General features: G+C 38.1%; 1 protein-coding gene across 4 annotated transcripts in view; it reads right to left on the minus strand.

Moving 5' to 3' along the window:
• Positions 1-502: 502 nt before the first annotated feature.
• The window catches only part of RPS6KA5 (ribosomal protein S6 kinase A5), a 61536-nt gene continuing 44626 nt past the window's right edge, over positions 503-17412 (minus strand). For 3 of the 4 annotated variants that reach the window (XM_072986558.2, XM_072986561.2, XM_072986559.2), the window contains 6 exons: positions 16383-16476; positions 12501-12671; positions 8886-9077; positions 5208-5367; positions 4562-4725; positions 503-2694 (listed from right to left, as the gene is read on the minus strand). In XM_072986558.2, the coding sequence (XP_072842659.2) occupies positions 2455-2694; positions 4562-4725; positions 5208-5367; positions 8886-9077; positions 12501-12671; positions 16383-16476 (1021 nt within the window). In that variant the 3' untranslated portion in view covers positions 503-2454. Of the gene's footprint in view, positions 2695-2911; positions 3137-4561; positions 4726-5207; positions 5368-8885; positions 9078-12500; positions 12672-16382; positions 16477-17412 lie in introns of those variants that run through there. The other variant, XM_072986560.2, reaches the window with a different exon arrangement.

Here is a 17412-nt window from a genome sequence, read left to right on the forward strand (position 1 = left end):
TCAAACCAAAAATGGGTCAGAAGAATTTTCAACTGAATTGCCTTAAAGAAAAACAAAGCAACTGTCTTTCCTGTTCACAGTTACATGGACTACAAATGTAAATTAAACACAGTGTGGAAGCCAAGGCACGTGTGGTGGACACAATGTGTGACTTTTGTGCTATATGTTATCTTGAATTAACAATCCCAAATGTCAAAAAGCTCAAGTTAAAAATTCAAATCATGAAGTTACTTTAGTAACTTGAGGGGTGAAAACAAGTGAGCTTCAGATCCTATGCACTCTAGTTTACTACCTAGTGAATTTTGTTGAACTCAAAAGATCTTACCTCTGAATAAACATGCATAAAATTACATTGCATATCTGGTGTCTGATAATAAGCCTCTGAGCTCCTGTTACTAAATGTTCAATCTTACCTAACAATAAGGGCTAGAATTACATTTCCCCCTGAAGTTAAACTGGGTGACATAAATGTTAACAAGGACTCAGTAAGCCACACACAAACTATTGTTTGGATCACTTTTTACCACACTTCTGCTGAAAATGCTCTCAGTGATACTACAGCTAGACGTAAACACATGCTTTTTTCAGGAATTTGTTCCTTTAGTTTCCATAGACAGCTCCACATTATGTTTTCTAAAACACTGATAAAAGATGCAATTATGTAAACAAGCCATTAATAGAAAAACAATTCCTATATGCACACACACACACAAACACACACATACACACATATTTGCATAGGATTTAGGTTTTGTTTACAATGCAGCAAATTCTTTTGAAAATCTTTGAGGTGAACTCTAAGCATGCAAACATCTATGTACGAACTTAACTTTATACATATTGCCCTACTGAATTCACAATAGGACCACTCAACCTTTTTTTTTGCAAGACCAGAGCAGATAAATTATGCTTCACAATTTACTATATTACCATTTAAGTGCATTGTTAAGAATCACATTTATGATTCCAAATACTTCATGACTGCAGGAAGAAATACCTTGTTGTAATAAAACACAGTGTTTAGATGTGAAGCACAGTGTTTGATAAAATATCCCTTTAGTCCTCCCAGTGCATGTGGTTCAGTCAGAACATACCCCGACATGAAAAGGGGCAAAATCTGAGAAGTATTGCATATAGATATGGAAATAAAGACAAGAAAACAAAATCTTGGTATTGCACAGTTGAATATGCAATAAAAGCTCGTTAATTCTTACTGAAATTGCTAAAGCAGGCTGCAAAGCATCTCCTAAAAGCACTCATTGCATTGTCCCAATACTTATGAAATGCAATTACAAGTGTACTAAACCATGCAGATGCTTTTTGTGGAATAGAATCCTCCAAATATTATGCTACAACTAGAAAGCAAATCGTCAAATCAATTACATATCACAACACTTATTTTTAAACCAATATAATAACAATAATACCAAATTCTCACTTAAGAGAAACTATTTTTTAAATCTAAAAACTAGTCATGAACATAGAAAATAAATATAAACATTTGTGAGTTTTTTTAAAAAAACTTTTACATGTGTTTCAAATAGTGACTGCTTGAGAAATAGCAAGCAAATCAATTTTTGAAGCTATTCAAAATCCCCAATATTCTTTCAAACAAGAAAAAAGAATATATCCAAAAGCTAGACAAGAAGAAATTATACTGTTCTTCATATCAGTTACCAAGCCCTTGCACTAGGTGAATTGTTGCATATATCTTATGCAAGTGCTTGTGCATCCATTCTACACACTGAATGTCTAGATATTTGGATGTGACTTTGTTATTCCTTATACAAGCTTCCTGCTCAAGAAAAAAAGCTTCTGCATCTGTGGAAGCAGATATTTTTCTTCCTTTCCAATATGTTTCAACCCTGGTAATCTTTCTAATGTATAGAAAATTCCAAAGAAAAGTGTAATTAAAGGCATGCACACAGGGCTCTAGTTGCTGGTAAATAACGACGTTCTGAAAGCTTATGCAGCTCACCATTCAAGGTAAAAAATCAATGGGACAAGAAGTGCAGGAAGGAGAACTTACTGGCTGAACAACCTTGGGGACTCTTGTGGGATGTAAAACAGCATTATTGCTTAGAGATGCTGCTTTTGAAATCAAAATAGCCACAACGATATCCAATCTCTAGGTAGGAAAGGATAAAAGAAGTTAGCTATGACAAATCCCAATTTCCACATGCAGAGTCTTCCACTGGAATACAGCATTTATGCAAGAATTTAAAGTAAGCGTTTGGGATAGCTTACCAGCAATGTACAAAAACTCTTCTAAAACACCCTCTTTTGAACTTTGATTCTGACTATGGGCACAGAAATATTTAACACCTACTGTTGTAGGAATGATATTGGAGTTATTTTTAAAAAGTGATACATGTTCGTGTTCAAAGGAACACACACCTTAGTAAGTTTACAGGCTGTCAAGTATGCGTTAGCAGAGTAAATCTCTCTGATTTCTCAGTCAGAGAACTGGAAGATGCTCTCAGGATTACTGCTGTCCATGGGATTTGCAGGCTGCTGGGTCTTTGTCGGGGTACTTTTACCATGAGAATGAGAGGAGGAAGAATGAGAACTTTCACTGGAACTGCTGCGAGTTTCTGTGCTTGTGCTTGTCTTTTTCATCTTCCTTCTTTTTGCAAGAGGTGCCTTGTCAACATTCTGCAGGCAAAATCCTTCTCTTTTGTACTTGTTAAAGGCCTATTTTAAAAGGCAAACATAATTTTGTGCATTCAAAACAGATTCAGTTCCTGCAGTTGTTTAGAAAAATAAAAGCACTGAAATACTTTCCATGAGTAATTTACATTACAAACAATTAAAAATGCTTTTAAAAGAGTAATGCATGGCTGCATTTCCAATAAAAAGCAATCATTTAACACTGCTGAAGAAGAGAACACAGGATTAACTGGAGGATATATTTATTTTCTTAGACTCTTTTCTTCTTGTGTCAAAATAGTGTAACCATAATTAACAGAATGGAGAGCAACAACTCCATGCCATATGCATCCAGCCCAGCCCATTACACTTTCGCCTCCAAAATGCTTCATCAGAATATAGCCTGGTTCAACGTTTAAATGGGTTCCCAGCGAAGAACACTCTGCAAATCCCAGTCCAGCAGCAGCATGATAATGGAGCTGCCATCCTAGAATGTTCCAGAATAAAGTTAAGTTGAGAACATTGTGAGAAATTAAAAAGATTTAAGTCCCTGACCAAGTTGCCAAGTACGGAAAATTGATTTTATGATGGAGAGGAATATCCAGAACAATCTTCAGTGGTGGGACCCTAGCAGTTGTGTCAGGATTTTGCCTGATACCAGCTGGAAAGTCCCAACCATCTGAAGACTAGACAAACTCAAACAGATATTAAGTTCCAGGTAAATTTTAACAATTTATCGCTTCTAAGAGGAGAATAAGATGGGGTACAGTAGCTACTTTCTTGGACATGAACTGACCATGGAAGGAATCTGGTATTTCTGTTTACTTCTTCGCATGCTCCCTTTAGCATATCTATGTCCTCTGCTTAATGTTGGCGCTAAACGCAGGAACAGAATGAGAGTAATTTCTCACATATTGGCCAGAATCCTGTTCATCCCAGCGTAACAAAGTTATGCTGACATAAATGTGCCAAGCATTATGCTTGGCAACAAGGAATTGCACAGTTTATCATACATCCCCAACATAGCTAACTGCACATTGTGCCAGTAAAAATGCTTCAGGGATAGCACCTCCACCTTGGGCATAGCACACCTATTACACAACCTTCAGTTATGCACATGAAGACTTTCGCCAGTGTTGTCTTTGATCTTTATAGGATTAAAATAATCTTATCATCCTACATAATGGACAGTCCCAGCTATGGTCAAAAGAGGAAGTGCAATTTTATAATTGGAAAACATTGTCCTAAAGACAGCCTTTTCTGGCAGAAAGCAGGGACATGGTAAACAAGATTTCTCTCCAATAACAGAGGCAGTAGCAGTGAAAATCCAGTGAAAATCTCCCATTTCTGTCCCCAACTGCTATTCCAATGCTTTAACAGAAAGTTTCATATTCAGCCCAGTGCAACTGTGAAGGAAGCCAGAGGTGCCTCACATAGGGTGCCAAGCTGAAATACACTAAACTTGAGATAACCTATTACGTACTTTTGAACAGATATGTACCTAAAATGCACATTAGGTAAAGGTAAAGGTTCCCCTTGACATTTCATCCAGTCATGTCCAACTCTAGGGTGCGGTGCTCATCCCCATTTCCAAGCCATAGATCCAACGTTTGTCCGTAGACAGTTTGCGTGGTCATGTGGCCAGCACAACTAGACACGGAATGCCATTACCTTCCCACTGTGGTGGTACCTATTTATCTACTTGAATTTGCATGCTCTCGAACTGTTATGTTGGCAGGAGCTGGGATAGCGACAGGAGCTCACTCCATCGTGTAGATTCGATCTTACGACTGCTGGTCTTCTGACCTTGCAGCACAGAAGCTTCTGCGGTTTAACCCGCAGCGCCACCATCTCACCCAAAATGCACATTACTTTATAATTAAAATGATAATTTGATGACTGCTGAGCTTACGTTAAATGTTGCTTTCACATAATTATGTACAGCAGCTCCTGAAGATCCTAAATTGTCTGGAGTCATTAATGGATTGGATGACAGTTGGCTACCATCTTGAAGCCATTCGTTGTATCTCAAACTGTTCATCTTTATTCTCTTATTTGGATCCACTGTAAGAAGTCCTAATAAGAATTCAACAGACATTTTTAAATCAATGAAACATTGTTTATCTTTATCAAAGTCCTTATTTAACATGTATTACAAGCAAAATTTTAAGTTTGTAATTTTATTTATGACTGTACAATGATACAGTTTATGAAGTTTTAAAGTTGTAGAAATGAACCTTAATAGAATGTTTGAATTACAGACTTTTATATGCTCAGAAGATCTACAATAAGGAACGGTTCACAGTTACTATTTATTTAGAAAAAATATACAGAATCATTTTATATTATCTAGAAAATGCTAGATTTATGACAACAACTATAATCCAGAACTGTGTGTACTTCAGAGGTTTCACAACTATTTCATCTTCAAAGTCTCTCTCACTGCCTTATTTAAGCTTTTTTTTAAAAAAAATCATTTTGAAACCCCAAGACTCAAATTAGTGACACCTACTGGAGTTACTGAGAAAGTAATAAAGAAGTTATTTATTAATACATACCTTGAATCAAATCTTTGGCTTCCTGAGAAACATTCTTCCAAGCATCTCCTTCAAAAGAAAACTCCCCTCTCTTTATATTCTTCATAATTTCCAGTGCATTTGTGCATGTTCTATTCTTATCTTGAGACTGGAACGGTACTTGTCCTGAGAGCATTGTATACTTTTCAAGGGGGGAAATATTAAATGAAAGTATTTTTATCTCTTCAAGTATGCTTTTCCTCAGCAATTGGCTGCTTAAAAGTTGGGCTGCTGGTTTTGTCTTGTTTTTCTCCTCCCCTACCCATTTTATATACTTTGTTTTTAACACTGTAAACTGCCTTGGGTCCTCTTGAGGAGAAGGGTGGTGTATAAATATTTTAAATAAATAAATAAATAAATAAATAATAAATAAATAAATAACATATAATAATATAATATTCACGCATACACTACATACACTTAACATGAAAAATGCTAGTAGCATTTTATATGCTTGGCTTATCAAATTACATAAAGAAAAGATGACAAGCGTTTATACATTTACATGATTGTTTCATCATCTCCATGCCAATTCACATGGGAGATAAACAAGAACATGAAAAATAAACAGCATGAATTTGAACTCTCAGCACAGAAAATCTAATATCATTTAACAAGCATTACTGAAGCCTTGTAGGATGAGACTCACAACTGGAATGTAATAACTGATGGGTATAACCTATTCAAAAGGGGAAAAAATTAAATAAGAAGGAAGAATTCCATTATTTTTAAAGATTGTGGATCCCTGGCAAGGAAATCCATGACTGGGAACATGGAAGAAGGTCTAGCATCATTTTATTTATTTATTTATTTATTTATTTATTTATTTATTTATTTATTTATTTATTTATTTATTTATTTATTTATTTATTTTAATTTATTTTAATTTATTTTAATTTATTTTAATTTAATTTAATTTAATTTATATGCCACCCACTCTACCCAAAGGTCTCTGGGCGGCTTACAACAATTAAAATTCAATACAATAAAATATAAAATGATTAAAATACAATTAAAATACAATTAAAATTGCCATCATAAAGACCCACAGTTAATGTCATTTCAATTAAAAGCCTCCTGGAACAGGAAGGTTTTGACCTGGCGCCGAAATATCATCAGTGTCGTCACCAGACGAATTTCAGTCGGGAGGGCGTTCCATAGTCTGGGGGCAGCTGCCGAGAAGGCCCTTTGTCTACAAGCCATCCCTCTTACCTCCTTGAGGGATGGCTCTTTCAAAAGTGCCTCCTGGCTAGATCTTAACAGCCGGGTAGGCTCATATGGAAGAGGCGGTCCTTCAAGTATCCAGGGCCCAAGCCGTTTAGGGCTTTATATGTCAAAACAAGCACTTTGAATTGGGCCCGGGCAGCAACTGGTAACCAATGTAAATTATACAGAATCGGCTTGATGTGCTCTCTAGCGGCCCCACTACTCACCAGCCACACAGCTCTATTCTGGACCAGTTGCAGTCGCCGGACCGTCTTCAAAGGCAGCCCAACGTAGGGTGCATTGCAATAATCAATACGAGTGTGTAACTGTCATGAGACTCCGCTCGTCCAGGTAGGGCCGTAGCTGGTATAATTTCCGCAGCTGAAGGAAGGCGCCTCTGACCACCGAGTCCACCTGGGCTTCCAGTGTTAGACTGGGGTCCAGGAGCACCCCCAAACTGCGGACCCTGTCCCTTAGGGGGAGTGTAACCCCATTCAGGGCAGGGAAATGGCCCTTCAACCTGTCCGGCGAAGCACCCACTAACAGCACTTCCGTCTTGCCTGGATTGAGTTTCAATTTATTAAATTTATTATCATGTGGGGAAAAAGTCTCCAGTGTCAGATGAACTATGTCCAAGGGTACTAAAGGAACCTATACTGTATATATAATCTCAGTTTTTGAGAGTTCTTAGAAAACAAGCAATTGGTGAACAGATGTTGTCTATATCTTCGAAAAGGATGAACCGGGTAGCTTGCAACTGATACTGGAAACGCATATTCCATTAGAGGCATAAGCAGCCAAAAAAAAAGAAAGAAAAGAAAAAGAAAATAAAACTGCCAGTAGCACCTTGCCTCAACATTAATCTGAACTGCAAAGAATACTATGGATAATTCTGTTCATCATACCTAAAAATAATTATTGTCAAGTTGGGAATGTTGTAAAAAAGGGAGAGCATGATGATTCAGGGACTGAAGCAAGTTCCCTGTGAGGAGAGGCTACAACACTGGCTTGTAAAAAAAGACAAGTGGAGGGATACATAATGAAGGTATATAAAATTATGTGTAAAAAGTGTGTGTGTGTGTGTGTGTGTGTGTGTGTGTGTGTGTGTGTGTGTGTGTGTGTGTGATGTGCCATCAAGTCAAAACCAATGTATTTCTGTTAAACTCTATATTTAATAGATGGTTTCCCAGTTCCACCACCATAACCCTCATTATTTTCTAGGGCTGATTAGAAACCTGAACCTGAGTCTCCTGAGTTCTAGTCTTGTCACTCCATCCAATACACCAGTGGTTCTAAACCTTGGTTCTCCAGACATTCTTGGACTGCAACTCTCCAAAGCCTTCACCACCAGCCGTACTGGCAAAGACTTCAGGAAGTTGCAGTCCAAAAACATTTGTGACCCGACATGGGAACTACTGCAATAAACTGTAGTAGAGTTCCAGATACCAGAGAAATTGAACAGCATGAAACTCTTCACCTTCTCTCACATCATCCACCGAAGGAGAATGATGGGAGACTCAGAACAAATAAAAGTATTTTGTCAAACAGGGTGTAGCTACCAAAAAGTATAGGGATGTTCACCAATCTGGCAATTTTAAAAGGGGATTTAGACAAATTAAGCTAGCAATGGCTGCAAATCAAGATGGATATACAACAATTCCTGGGGAGCCCAACTGGGAGGATGATCTTTCTCTCATGTCTTGCGTCTAGCCTTGTCCTAGGGAATTGGTTGATCAATACATGTAAACAGAATTTTGAACAATGCAGGCCATTGGTCTGATGCCAGCATGCCTAATTTGTTCAATTTTGCAGCACATCAGGACAACCTACAAGTCACTCATATTTTTTCACTGCTTCCTACATCTTTTTTCTTACCAGAACGATTCTGTTAAGGAAGGGACCACAGAATGGGTCAAATCCTGTTATGTATGTATGCCCATCCGTATAAGTCCATTAGTGTAAATCTCAGAGGTGAATTGCCACTAGTTAAGAAGCTGGAGTAGGCAATGCTGTTGCCCACCAGCCATGTGACCCAGTGCATGACCAAATGTCTATTTTGACTTTTTAACTTGCTTCAGTTTGCTAGTAAAATTTAAGCTGATGGCTTTACACTAGTTGAATTTTTCTGTTAGATCGTGCCTAACAGCTACATGTTAGTTTATGGCTGCCTGAGCTATGAAATCTCCATCTGGAACCATGCCAGATTTTTAAATTACCTATTATTTGAAATTGAATCCCAAAATCAAGGTAAACTGGATTATGATGAAAACTCCTACAATGCCAGGGCCCACTCACAATCTCCAAACTGTATTTAAGGCTGAGACAATACTATATCTGCAGTAGTCCAATATTGCACCTCTATTTTCTTCAAACTGTGCTTACGTTTTTAATTTATATGCACATAACTCTTTCATTTGATCAAGTTAACTGTAGAAAAATCAGCATTTAACTTACCAAAATGACTCCCAAACTCCACAGATCACAGGATTCATCATAACCATTATGATTTAAGAGCTCTGGAGCAGCATAATGAAGAGTAAAACATGGAGTCTTAAGAGGCTGATCGTCAGGTGGTTTTAACCGAGCAAATCCAAAATCTATTATTTTTATTTCTGAATTATCACTTTCATCTGTGAATAGTAAGTTCTGCAAAAAAAACTCTTAATGTTAGATTTAAAAACACTACTTTCAATTTAAAATTCCAGTTAGAACAACCAATAATACTGAAATGTGTGTGTGTGTGTGTATGTGTATATATATATATATATATATATATATATATATATATATATATATATACACACACACACACACACATATATACATGTATATGTATATATATACATATATATACATACATACATATATGTATATACATACATACATACATATATGTATATACATACATACATACATACATACATACATGCATGCATGCATGTATGTATGTATGTTGCTTATACAGTCATGCCCCGCTAGACGATTACCCTGCTCTACGACGAATCCACATTACGATGATGTTTTTGCGATCGCAAAAGCAATCGCAAAACGATGGTTTAAATGGGGGAATTTTGCTTAGCGATGATCGATTCCCTGCTTCGGGACCCGATTTTTCATTTTACGACGATCAGCAAACAGCTGATCGTCTGGTTTCAAAATGGCCGCCGGCTTTCAAAATGCCCCCCCTGCTGTTTTTCTAGGATGGATTCCTCATTTTACAGGCACAAAAAATGGCCGCCGCATGGAGGATCTTCACTGGACGGTGAGTTTTTCAGCCCATTGGAACACACTGAATGGGTTTTCAATGCGTTTCAATGGGATTTTTTCGTTTCGTTTGACGTTTTCACTCTGCAGCGATTTCGCTGGAACGAATTAACATCGCCAAGCGAGGCACCACTGTATTAGATTTTATGTCTGTTGTACACAGGAAAGATTTTTAAAAATACGCTATTGTCTTGTGTGTCCTATGAATTTAATTCTCATCAAGAAATTATGAGGGGGGGAAGCAAGCATAAACATAAAACACCTAAACTGTTAGACTTCGTAACATCCTCAAGTCACTTAGGTCATATATATATAGGAAAATCAAGATGTGAACATACAGTACTTGGTCATCAAACTAGAGCAAACACAATGCCTCACTGGAATTTATATAAATATTGACATTCAGCAACTAATTCCATGGATATACTCTAGATGGAATGTTCAACTGCATTAAGGCCTAAGTAGTCATCCTCCAGAAATCTCCAGATCCCAATCCTGTAAAAAGTACCGTATTTTTCGCACTATAAGACGCACTTTTTCCCACAAAACAGGGGGGTGGAAAGTCTGTGCGTCTTATGGAGCGAAGAAAACAGATTATTTTTTCCTGTTTTCTTCTCCTAAAAATTTGGTGCGTCTTATGGAGAGGTGCGTCTTATGGAGCGAAAAATACGGTAATCAGTGGTATAATAACACTTGAATCAATTGGGTTTTGATTAGGTTTAATGCAGGCACAGAAACACTCATATGTCTGATTCACAGAGTACATGAAGAGAAATTATGAGTATTAACAACAACAATCATATGGCTAAGGTGTTGTTTTTGTTTCCTTCCAATGTAACATGGATTACCACCTCATTGAAAGGTCTGCCTGTAAGATCTTCCCAGTGGGTAGAATCCAATGGTTGGAAGGGTGCCATTAGAGGGGCGTGCCTTCCAGTGATCTTCCTCCTTTTTGGCGGCTTCCATGTCCCCCACCCCCATTCCTCTAACTTAAAACTTATTATATACAGTCAACCCTCGACTTACGAACATCCCTAGATACGAACTTTTTGATTTACCGTTGGTAAAAATTGGCATTGACTTGCGAACGGAGCTCGACCTACGAATGAGGTCGAGGCTCCGTTCGCAAATCAATGCCAATTTTTGAGAACGGAGCCGTTCATAAATGGTTGCCTGCAAAAAGGCAGGGAGAAAGGGCTGGAAATTTGAATTTCCAGCCCTTTCTCTCTGCCTTTTTGCCTTTGGAGCTCTCAAAGGGCTTCCTCCGATGTTGGGGGGGGGGAACCCTTGGAGAGCTCCGAAGGCGCTGATCGCTGCGGCAGGGACCCCCAGGGAGGTCTCCCATGGTGGCGGGCAAGCCCTGGGAGACCTCCCTGGGGGTCCCCACCGCCGCGATCGGCACCTTTGGAAGTCTTAAAGGGCTTTCCCCCTGACATTGGAGGAAGCCACTTGAGACCTCCGAAGCCAAAAAGGCAGGGAGAAAGGATGGGAAATTGGAATTTCCAGCCCTTTCCCCCTGCCTTTTTGCCTTTTGAAATGCTGCAACGGATTAATTCTGTTCCCATGCATTTCAATGGGAAATGGTACTTTGACTTATGAACTTTTTGACTACGAACGTCGTTTCAAAATGGATTAAGTTCGTAAGTCTAGGTACCACTGTATTTGGAAAAGTTTCTAAAGTAAGCTGGGCTGCTAAAAGAACTGTAAGTAAAATTTAGCAGAAGAACCTAAACAAATCATGATAAACCCAAATATTCACACGGTCTGATGGCAATTTTAACTTTGTAGTGAAAACTCTAATTTTAATGAGACCACAAAGCAGTATTAGGGGGAGCCAGTGGCTAAAGTAATTATGCATGGAGAAGTAGTATAGAAAACTGTGTCTGAAATACCGTTACTCAGCTCCACATGTGCAAAAGGAATGATGCCACAAAATGGCTTTGAACCTGAAATCACCAAAGAAAACCTTTAGTCTGCAGCACTTTGCTGTTGCTGGTGACATCATTCCACTTCACATGTGGAGCTGTGAAAGATGATTTCAGCACACTGATTTTTCATTTCCATTAATGAATTACAATTTATAAACATCTTAATTAGAGGAATGCTGTGAAGGAGAGAAAGGGAGTGAGCCGTCCTCCTCTGTCAAAGGAGCAGAAGGAGGCACAGGATGTGGGGAGGGGATACTAGTAGAGGTGGAATCAGATGACCGGGAAGTGCATGAGCATAGAGAAGTGTGTTTGGCTGATGAGAGAGGGGAGGAACTTGATTTAACTGTATGGGAGGATATAAAAGGTGAAAAGGCGGTAAGTTTCAGAGTGGTGAAAAGTGAACCAGCCGATAAGAAAGATAGGTCAGCCCAGACGGAATAGAGCATGGGACATGAAAGCTTTCTGGAACTGCTCAAAGAGTTTCCAAATCTGCAGGTGGATGGAGGATTGTTGCCGGGACCTCCAGAGTTCGTCGTACGCAGTCAGGAGGTAGACCCCTTGGAATGGACTGTGGTGGTGTACCCACGCAATCAGTGTGGGGGGGAGGTGGGTGATCCGTCCCAGTCCCTCTTTGCTTCAGAGCCAGCACTGCTTTAACACATTAAAAACATTAATATTACAACTATTGGATTCTATCCATTGGGTGAATCTTAGAGAACTACCTCAGGAGTTTTTATTAATAATTCGTTTTATTCTTAGTATATATCAACACAACACATACAACTGGAACAAAGGGCCAAATTAAAGGGGTGACAAAGGAGAGAAGGGAGGGTGTGAGTTGGTGTCCACAGGTCTTGCTCATTTACTGAGACCTCACCTCTGGTTTTAAGTCTCTGTGGACTACGCCAACATCATGCATATGGCTCACCGCTGAAACAAGTCTGCGCATGATAGAACTAGCTTCGGTTTCACTGAAGTATTTCTTTTTCTGGATGCGTTCAAGTAATTCTCCCCCTTTCAGTAGTTCCATTACTAGAAATGTATGGAGCTAGAAACAACAAACTGGCATGAACATAATTATTTTAAGAAAATGTATTTCAAAATAAAGAGGATCAATAATTATTAACTGGACATAATATTCATCATTTTATGTACATATACTTCAAGATCTCCATAAAGTGGGAAACAGAAAAAAATACAACACATGACAAATACACCAGCGTATCTTCTAAATATGCTTCAATTATACACCTCAAGATATTTATTGCAAAAACTATTTGCCCTCAAAATCTCATTTTTTCCCTATTTTAAAAACAAGAGTCAGTCTTCTAGGTGCTCTTCTCTTCAGGGCAGGTTCTGCTTTATCTCTTATTATCCAAGCCACTCCAAATTACCCATACCCAGCAGAGGCACCTTGGAGGCAGGCAAAACCAGAGCAGGAAATAATTAAAATGTGCATTGTCAGAGATGGGGTGAGTAAATTCCTAGGAACCTTACATTTTAATTAAGTAATTTTTCACAGTACTGTACTTTTAACTGTCCCTCATATCCTACTCATGCCATTCAATGCACATTTTGGAAATTACTAGTTTAGGAACTTACTAGTTAATGGCCACAATCCTGCTGGTGATTTACTTGTGTAACATGCAATTGTGTGAGCTACCCACAGCAAATTGCCACTAAAAATGAGGTTGCACATGTTGCATTACTAGCATTCACCTTGTTGTGCAAAGGGAGATATGCTTTGTAACCTAACCTGTTCCTCACTCGTTAGCAGCAGTTTGCCCCAATCAATTATGTAATTTAACTTGTGCACGTGTAAATCACCAACAGAATTTATTTATTTATTTATTTATTTATTTATTTATTTATTTATTTATTTATTTATTTATTTATTGTCATTGTAAGTATACACGCAGTATACCGATACAATGAAATTCAGACACCCAGAGACCAGACACATGCACACACATAAAATTCCCCAAACACTCCCGACCCACTAAAAAATCCCCCAACACTCCCTACCCACTAAAAGTCCCCACTAAAAATACAAACATCTACACCGCAGGCCAAGTAACACAGTCCAACTAACTATTCACTATTGGTGGTCTTTAAGTTCTTTATTAAGTGCTATTATAGATCTGGGATAAAAACTATTCAGATAACGTGTGGTCCGAGTCTTAATTGTTCTATATCTTCTGCCAGACGGTAACAGTTCAAAAAAGTTATAAGCAGGATGGGAAGAGTCTCTCAGGATGCTGTGTAACTTCCTCAGACAGCGGGATGTGAAGATGTCATCCAGGGTTGGTAGATGGAGCCCGATGATATTCTGGGCAATTTTAATGGTTCTCTGTAGAGCTTTTTTGTCCACTACAGAGCTACTCCCAAACCATGCCAGAATGCCATAGGTTAGGACACTCTCAATGGTGCTACGATAGTATGACAGAAGTAAATGCTGAGATAAATTTAACTTGCCAAGCATTCTCAGGAAATACAGCCTCTTCTGTGCCTTCTTCACTAGCATGTTGCCATTTATATTCCATGAGAGGTCCTCTGAGATGTAAGTGCCCAGAAATTTAAAACTACCAACTCTATCAACTTCCTCGACATTTATGTACAGTGGTAAATGTACATTTCTCTTCCTCCTAAAATCAATTAGGAGGTTCTTTAGTTTTTTTGATGTTAAGTGTGAGATGATTTTCTTTACACCAAAATATCAACCCTTGTACTTCTTTTCTATAAGCAGACTCATTGTTCTTATTTATGAGCCCCACCACTGTCGTATCATCTGCAAATTTAATAATTGTGTTGGTGTTATACAGTGGGGTGCAATCATGTGTGTACAGGGAATAGAGGAAGGGACTTAGCACACAGCTCTGGGGAGCTCCTGTACTTAGTACCAGGGTAGAGGAATGGTGAGATCCCATCCTTACTGACTGTGGCCTATCTGTCAGAAAGTCCGTTATCCACACGCAGATCTTCTGAGGTAATCCCAGGTTGATCATTTTTTAAAACAACCTATTTGGTAGAATGGTATTAAAAGCAGAGCTATAATCCACAAACAACAGCCTTGCATAAGTTCCCTGATGTTCTAAGTCGCTCAATGCAGTATGGAGTACAATGGACACAGCATCATCAGTAGGTCTATTTTTCCTGTATGCAAATTGCCATGGGTCCAAAGAAGGTGGAAGTCTAGCTTTAATGTAATCCAGCACCAATCTCTCAAAACATTTTATAATAACAGATGTTAAAGCTAATGGTCTATAGTCATTGAGAGATACCACAGCTGACTGCTTGGGGACTGGCACTGTAATAGATGTCTTCAGGCAAGTGGGGACAGAACACTGCAACAAGGATAGATTGAAAATATCCGTAAAAACTCCAGCTAATTCTGCAGCACAGCCCCTAACAACTCGTCCCGTGATTCCATCTGGTCCAACTGCCTTTCGAACGTTAATATTCTGAAAAGCGCGTCTCACATCTGAAATCTGCAGCAGTAGTGGTTGTCTGTCGATGTTAGATTCTAGTGATGTATTATAGACAGTAGGTGCTGGAATAATGGTTGTTCCTGTTTCCACCTCAAAACGGCTGAAAAATTGATTTAACTGCTCAGCCAAAAAATCACTGCTGCTACACAGTTTTTGTTACTCTGCCCCATGATTTGTTGTAGGCCATGCCATACCCGACGAGTGTCAGAACTCTCAAGATATTGCTCAATTCTCTGGCTGTACATAGCTTCGGCATCCCTAATGCCCCTTTTCAGTTTATCTCTGGCCTCTCTATACTGTAGTTCATCACCAGAATGAAAAGCACCATTTCTGGCTTTTAGTAAAAGGCACACTTCTCTATTTAACCAAGGCTTGTTATTAGAAAACACTTGTACTTGTCTGGTGGTATTAACAACATCGATGCAGCTTTTGATATAAAACAGTACTGTTGAGGCATAAGTATCAACATTGTCCTCCTCAAACAGTGCCCAATCAGTGCTCCTAAAGCAATCTTGAAGTTGCTCAGATGCACCCACTGGCCACACTCGTATTTCTATAGTTGATGGTCTGATTCTGGCCAGTATGATGGAGAAAATGAACATAAGCTCTCATAGTCCAAAATTTTAGTAAGATTAGAATCATCTTATCCTCAGTTATCCAATCTGTTGGCACAACTCTTTCAATAAATTACTAAATTATTATTTTAAGAAATCTATTACAGTTGCTTAATAGAAAGGCTAAAATCTAGCAGTAAGTTGCAACTAGAGAAGGTCCAATGAATCAGTGGGAATTTGTTGAGTCAACACCTATGATTCAATTGCCGCATTCTAGTTGTGAATTACTAATGGAATTTAGACATCCTGCCATATTTGTGTGTGTGTGGGGGGGGGGTTGCTGTGTTTTTTTTTACACTTGTGGTATTTGACAAACATTAAAAGTAGTGCCAGTAGAAAGTATTTCTATGTTTCAAGTATATTCAATAGCATTACACATTAGGAATTAGTTTGTCTAACTCTTCAAATTAAAATTATTTCACAATGCCCCAAATCCTGTTGCTTTGTGTAGTAGAGTGCATTAAAACAGGTCAATTAAATAAATAATGATTTAAAATCAACTCCTCCAAAAGATCCAAATGGACCTACTCTTAAGTGCAACTTACTATGCTAAGTAAGAGGATTTTGGCCAACATATCTAAAATACACTTAATATGTAGGATATGTTTAGTCCTTCCATATGAAAAGCTGTTTTATAATATATAGTGTGTGTTATACCTGATCATGATGAACTTCATGCAGCTTCACAACATTGGGATGTCCTTCACAGAGTTTTAAAGCTGTTATTTCCCTCTGAGTATTGGCTTCCAGCCTAAAAATTAAAAAGACAGTGCTTAATAATTTAACAGAGATTTGCTGAACTGTAAGTGTTGTAATTCATTCTTACTGTTTTATTTGAGTTTTGAAATATTACTAACCAGCTTCCTTGGATACAGTATAAACAACTCTATATCTGTACCATTTAAGTACACCAATGGATATAAACAATTCTAACTCTGTACTGTTCATGTACACAGATGGTCAACTGCAGACCAATATATGGAATATTCTGAACAAGGTGAGAATTTCATTCAACCAAGCAGCATCTTTTAAAAAATATAATATAATATAATGTAATGTAATGTAATATACAATTCTACCATATTTATAATAATAATTATAATATATATTTTTCAGGATAAATGCTACAATACATTGCTATGCTTCTTTTAAGACAAACACTTCTGTGTTAAAATAATTATTAAATATAAAATATTTAGGAATCACAAACATTTCTATAGTCCCCTTATTTCAAGGTACCAAATATAACTGGATAAATTAACACAATCATAAATAAAATATTCATTTTCTTATAGTTTGTCAAGAATCCTTTCCAGGCAATGACTGCTTGAAGTCTGGAAATCATGGACATCACTAAAAGCTGGATTTTGTCCTTTGTGATGCTTTGCCAGGCCTTTACTGCAGCTATCTTTTGTTGTTTGTTCATGAGTCTTTCTGCCTTAAGTTTTGTCTATAGCAAGTGAAATGCATGCTTGATCAGGTTGAGATGAGGTGACTGACTTGGCCATTGCAAAACATTCCAATTCTTTGCCTTACAAACTCCTGGGTTGCTTTCGCAGTATGTTTTGGGTCACTGTCCATCTGTAAAGTGCCGTCCAATCAGCTTTGCTGAATTTGGCTGAATCTGAGCAGACAGTATATCCCTATACACTTCACAATTAATCCGGCTGCTTTTGTCTTGTCACAT

The sequence above is a fragment of the Pogona vitticeps genome, chromosome 1 (assembly GCF_051106095.1).
Source record: "Pogona vitticeps strain Pit_001003342236 chromosome 1, PviZW2.1, whole genome shotgun sequence".
NCBI lineage: Eukaryota > Metazoa > Chordata > Lepidosauria > Squamata > Agamidae > Pogona > Pogona vitticeps.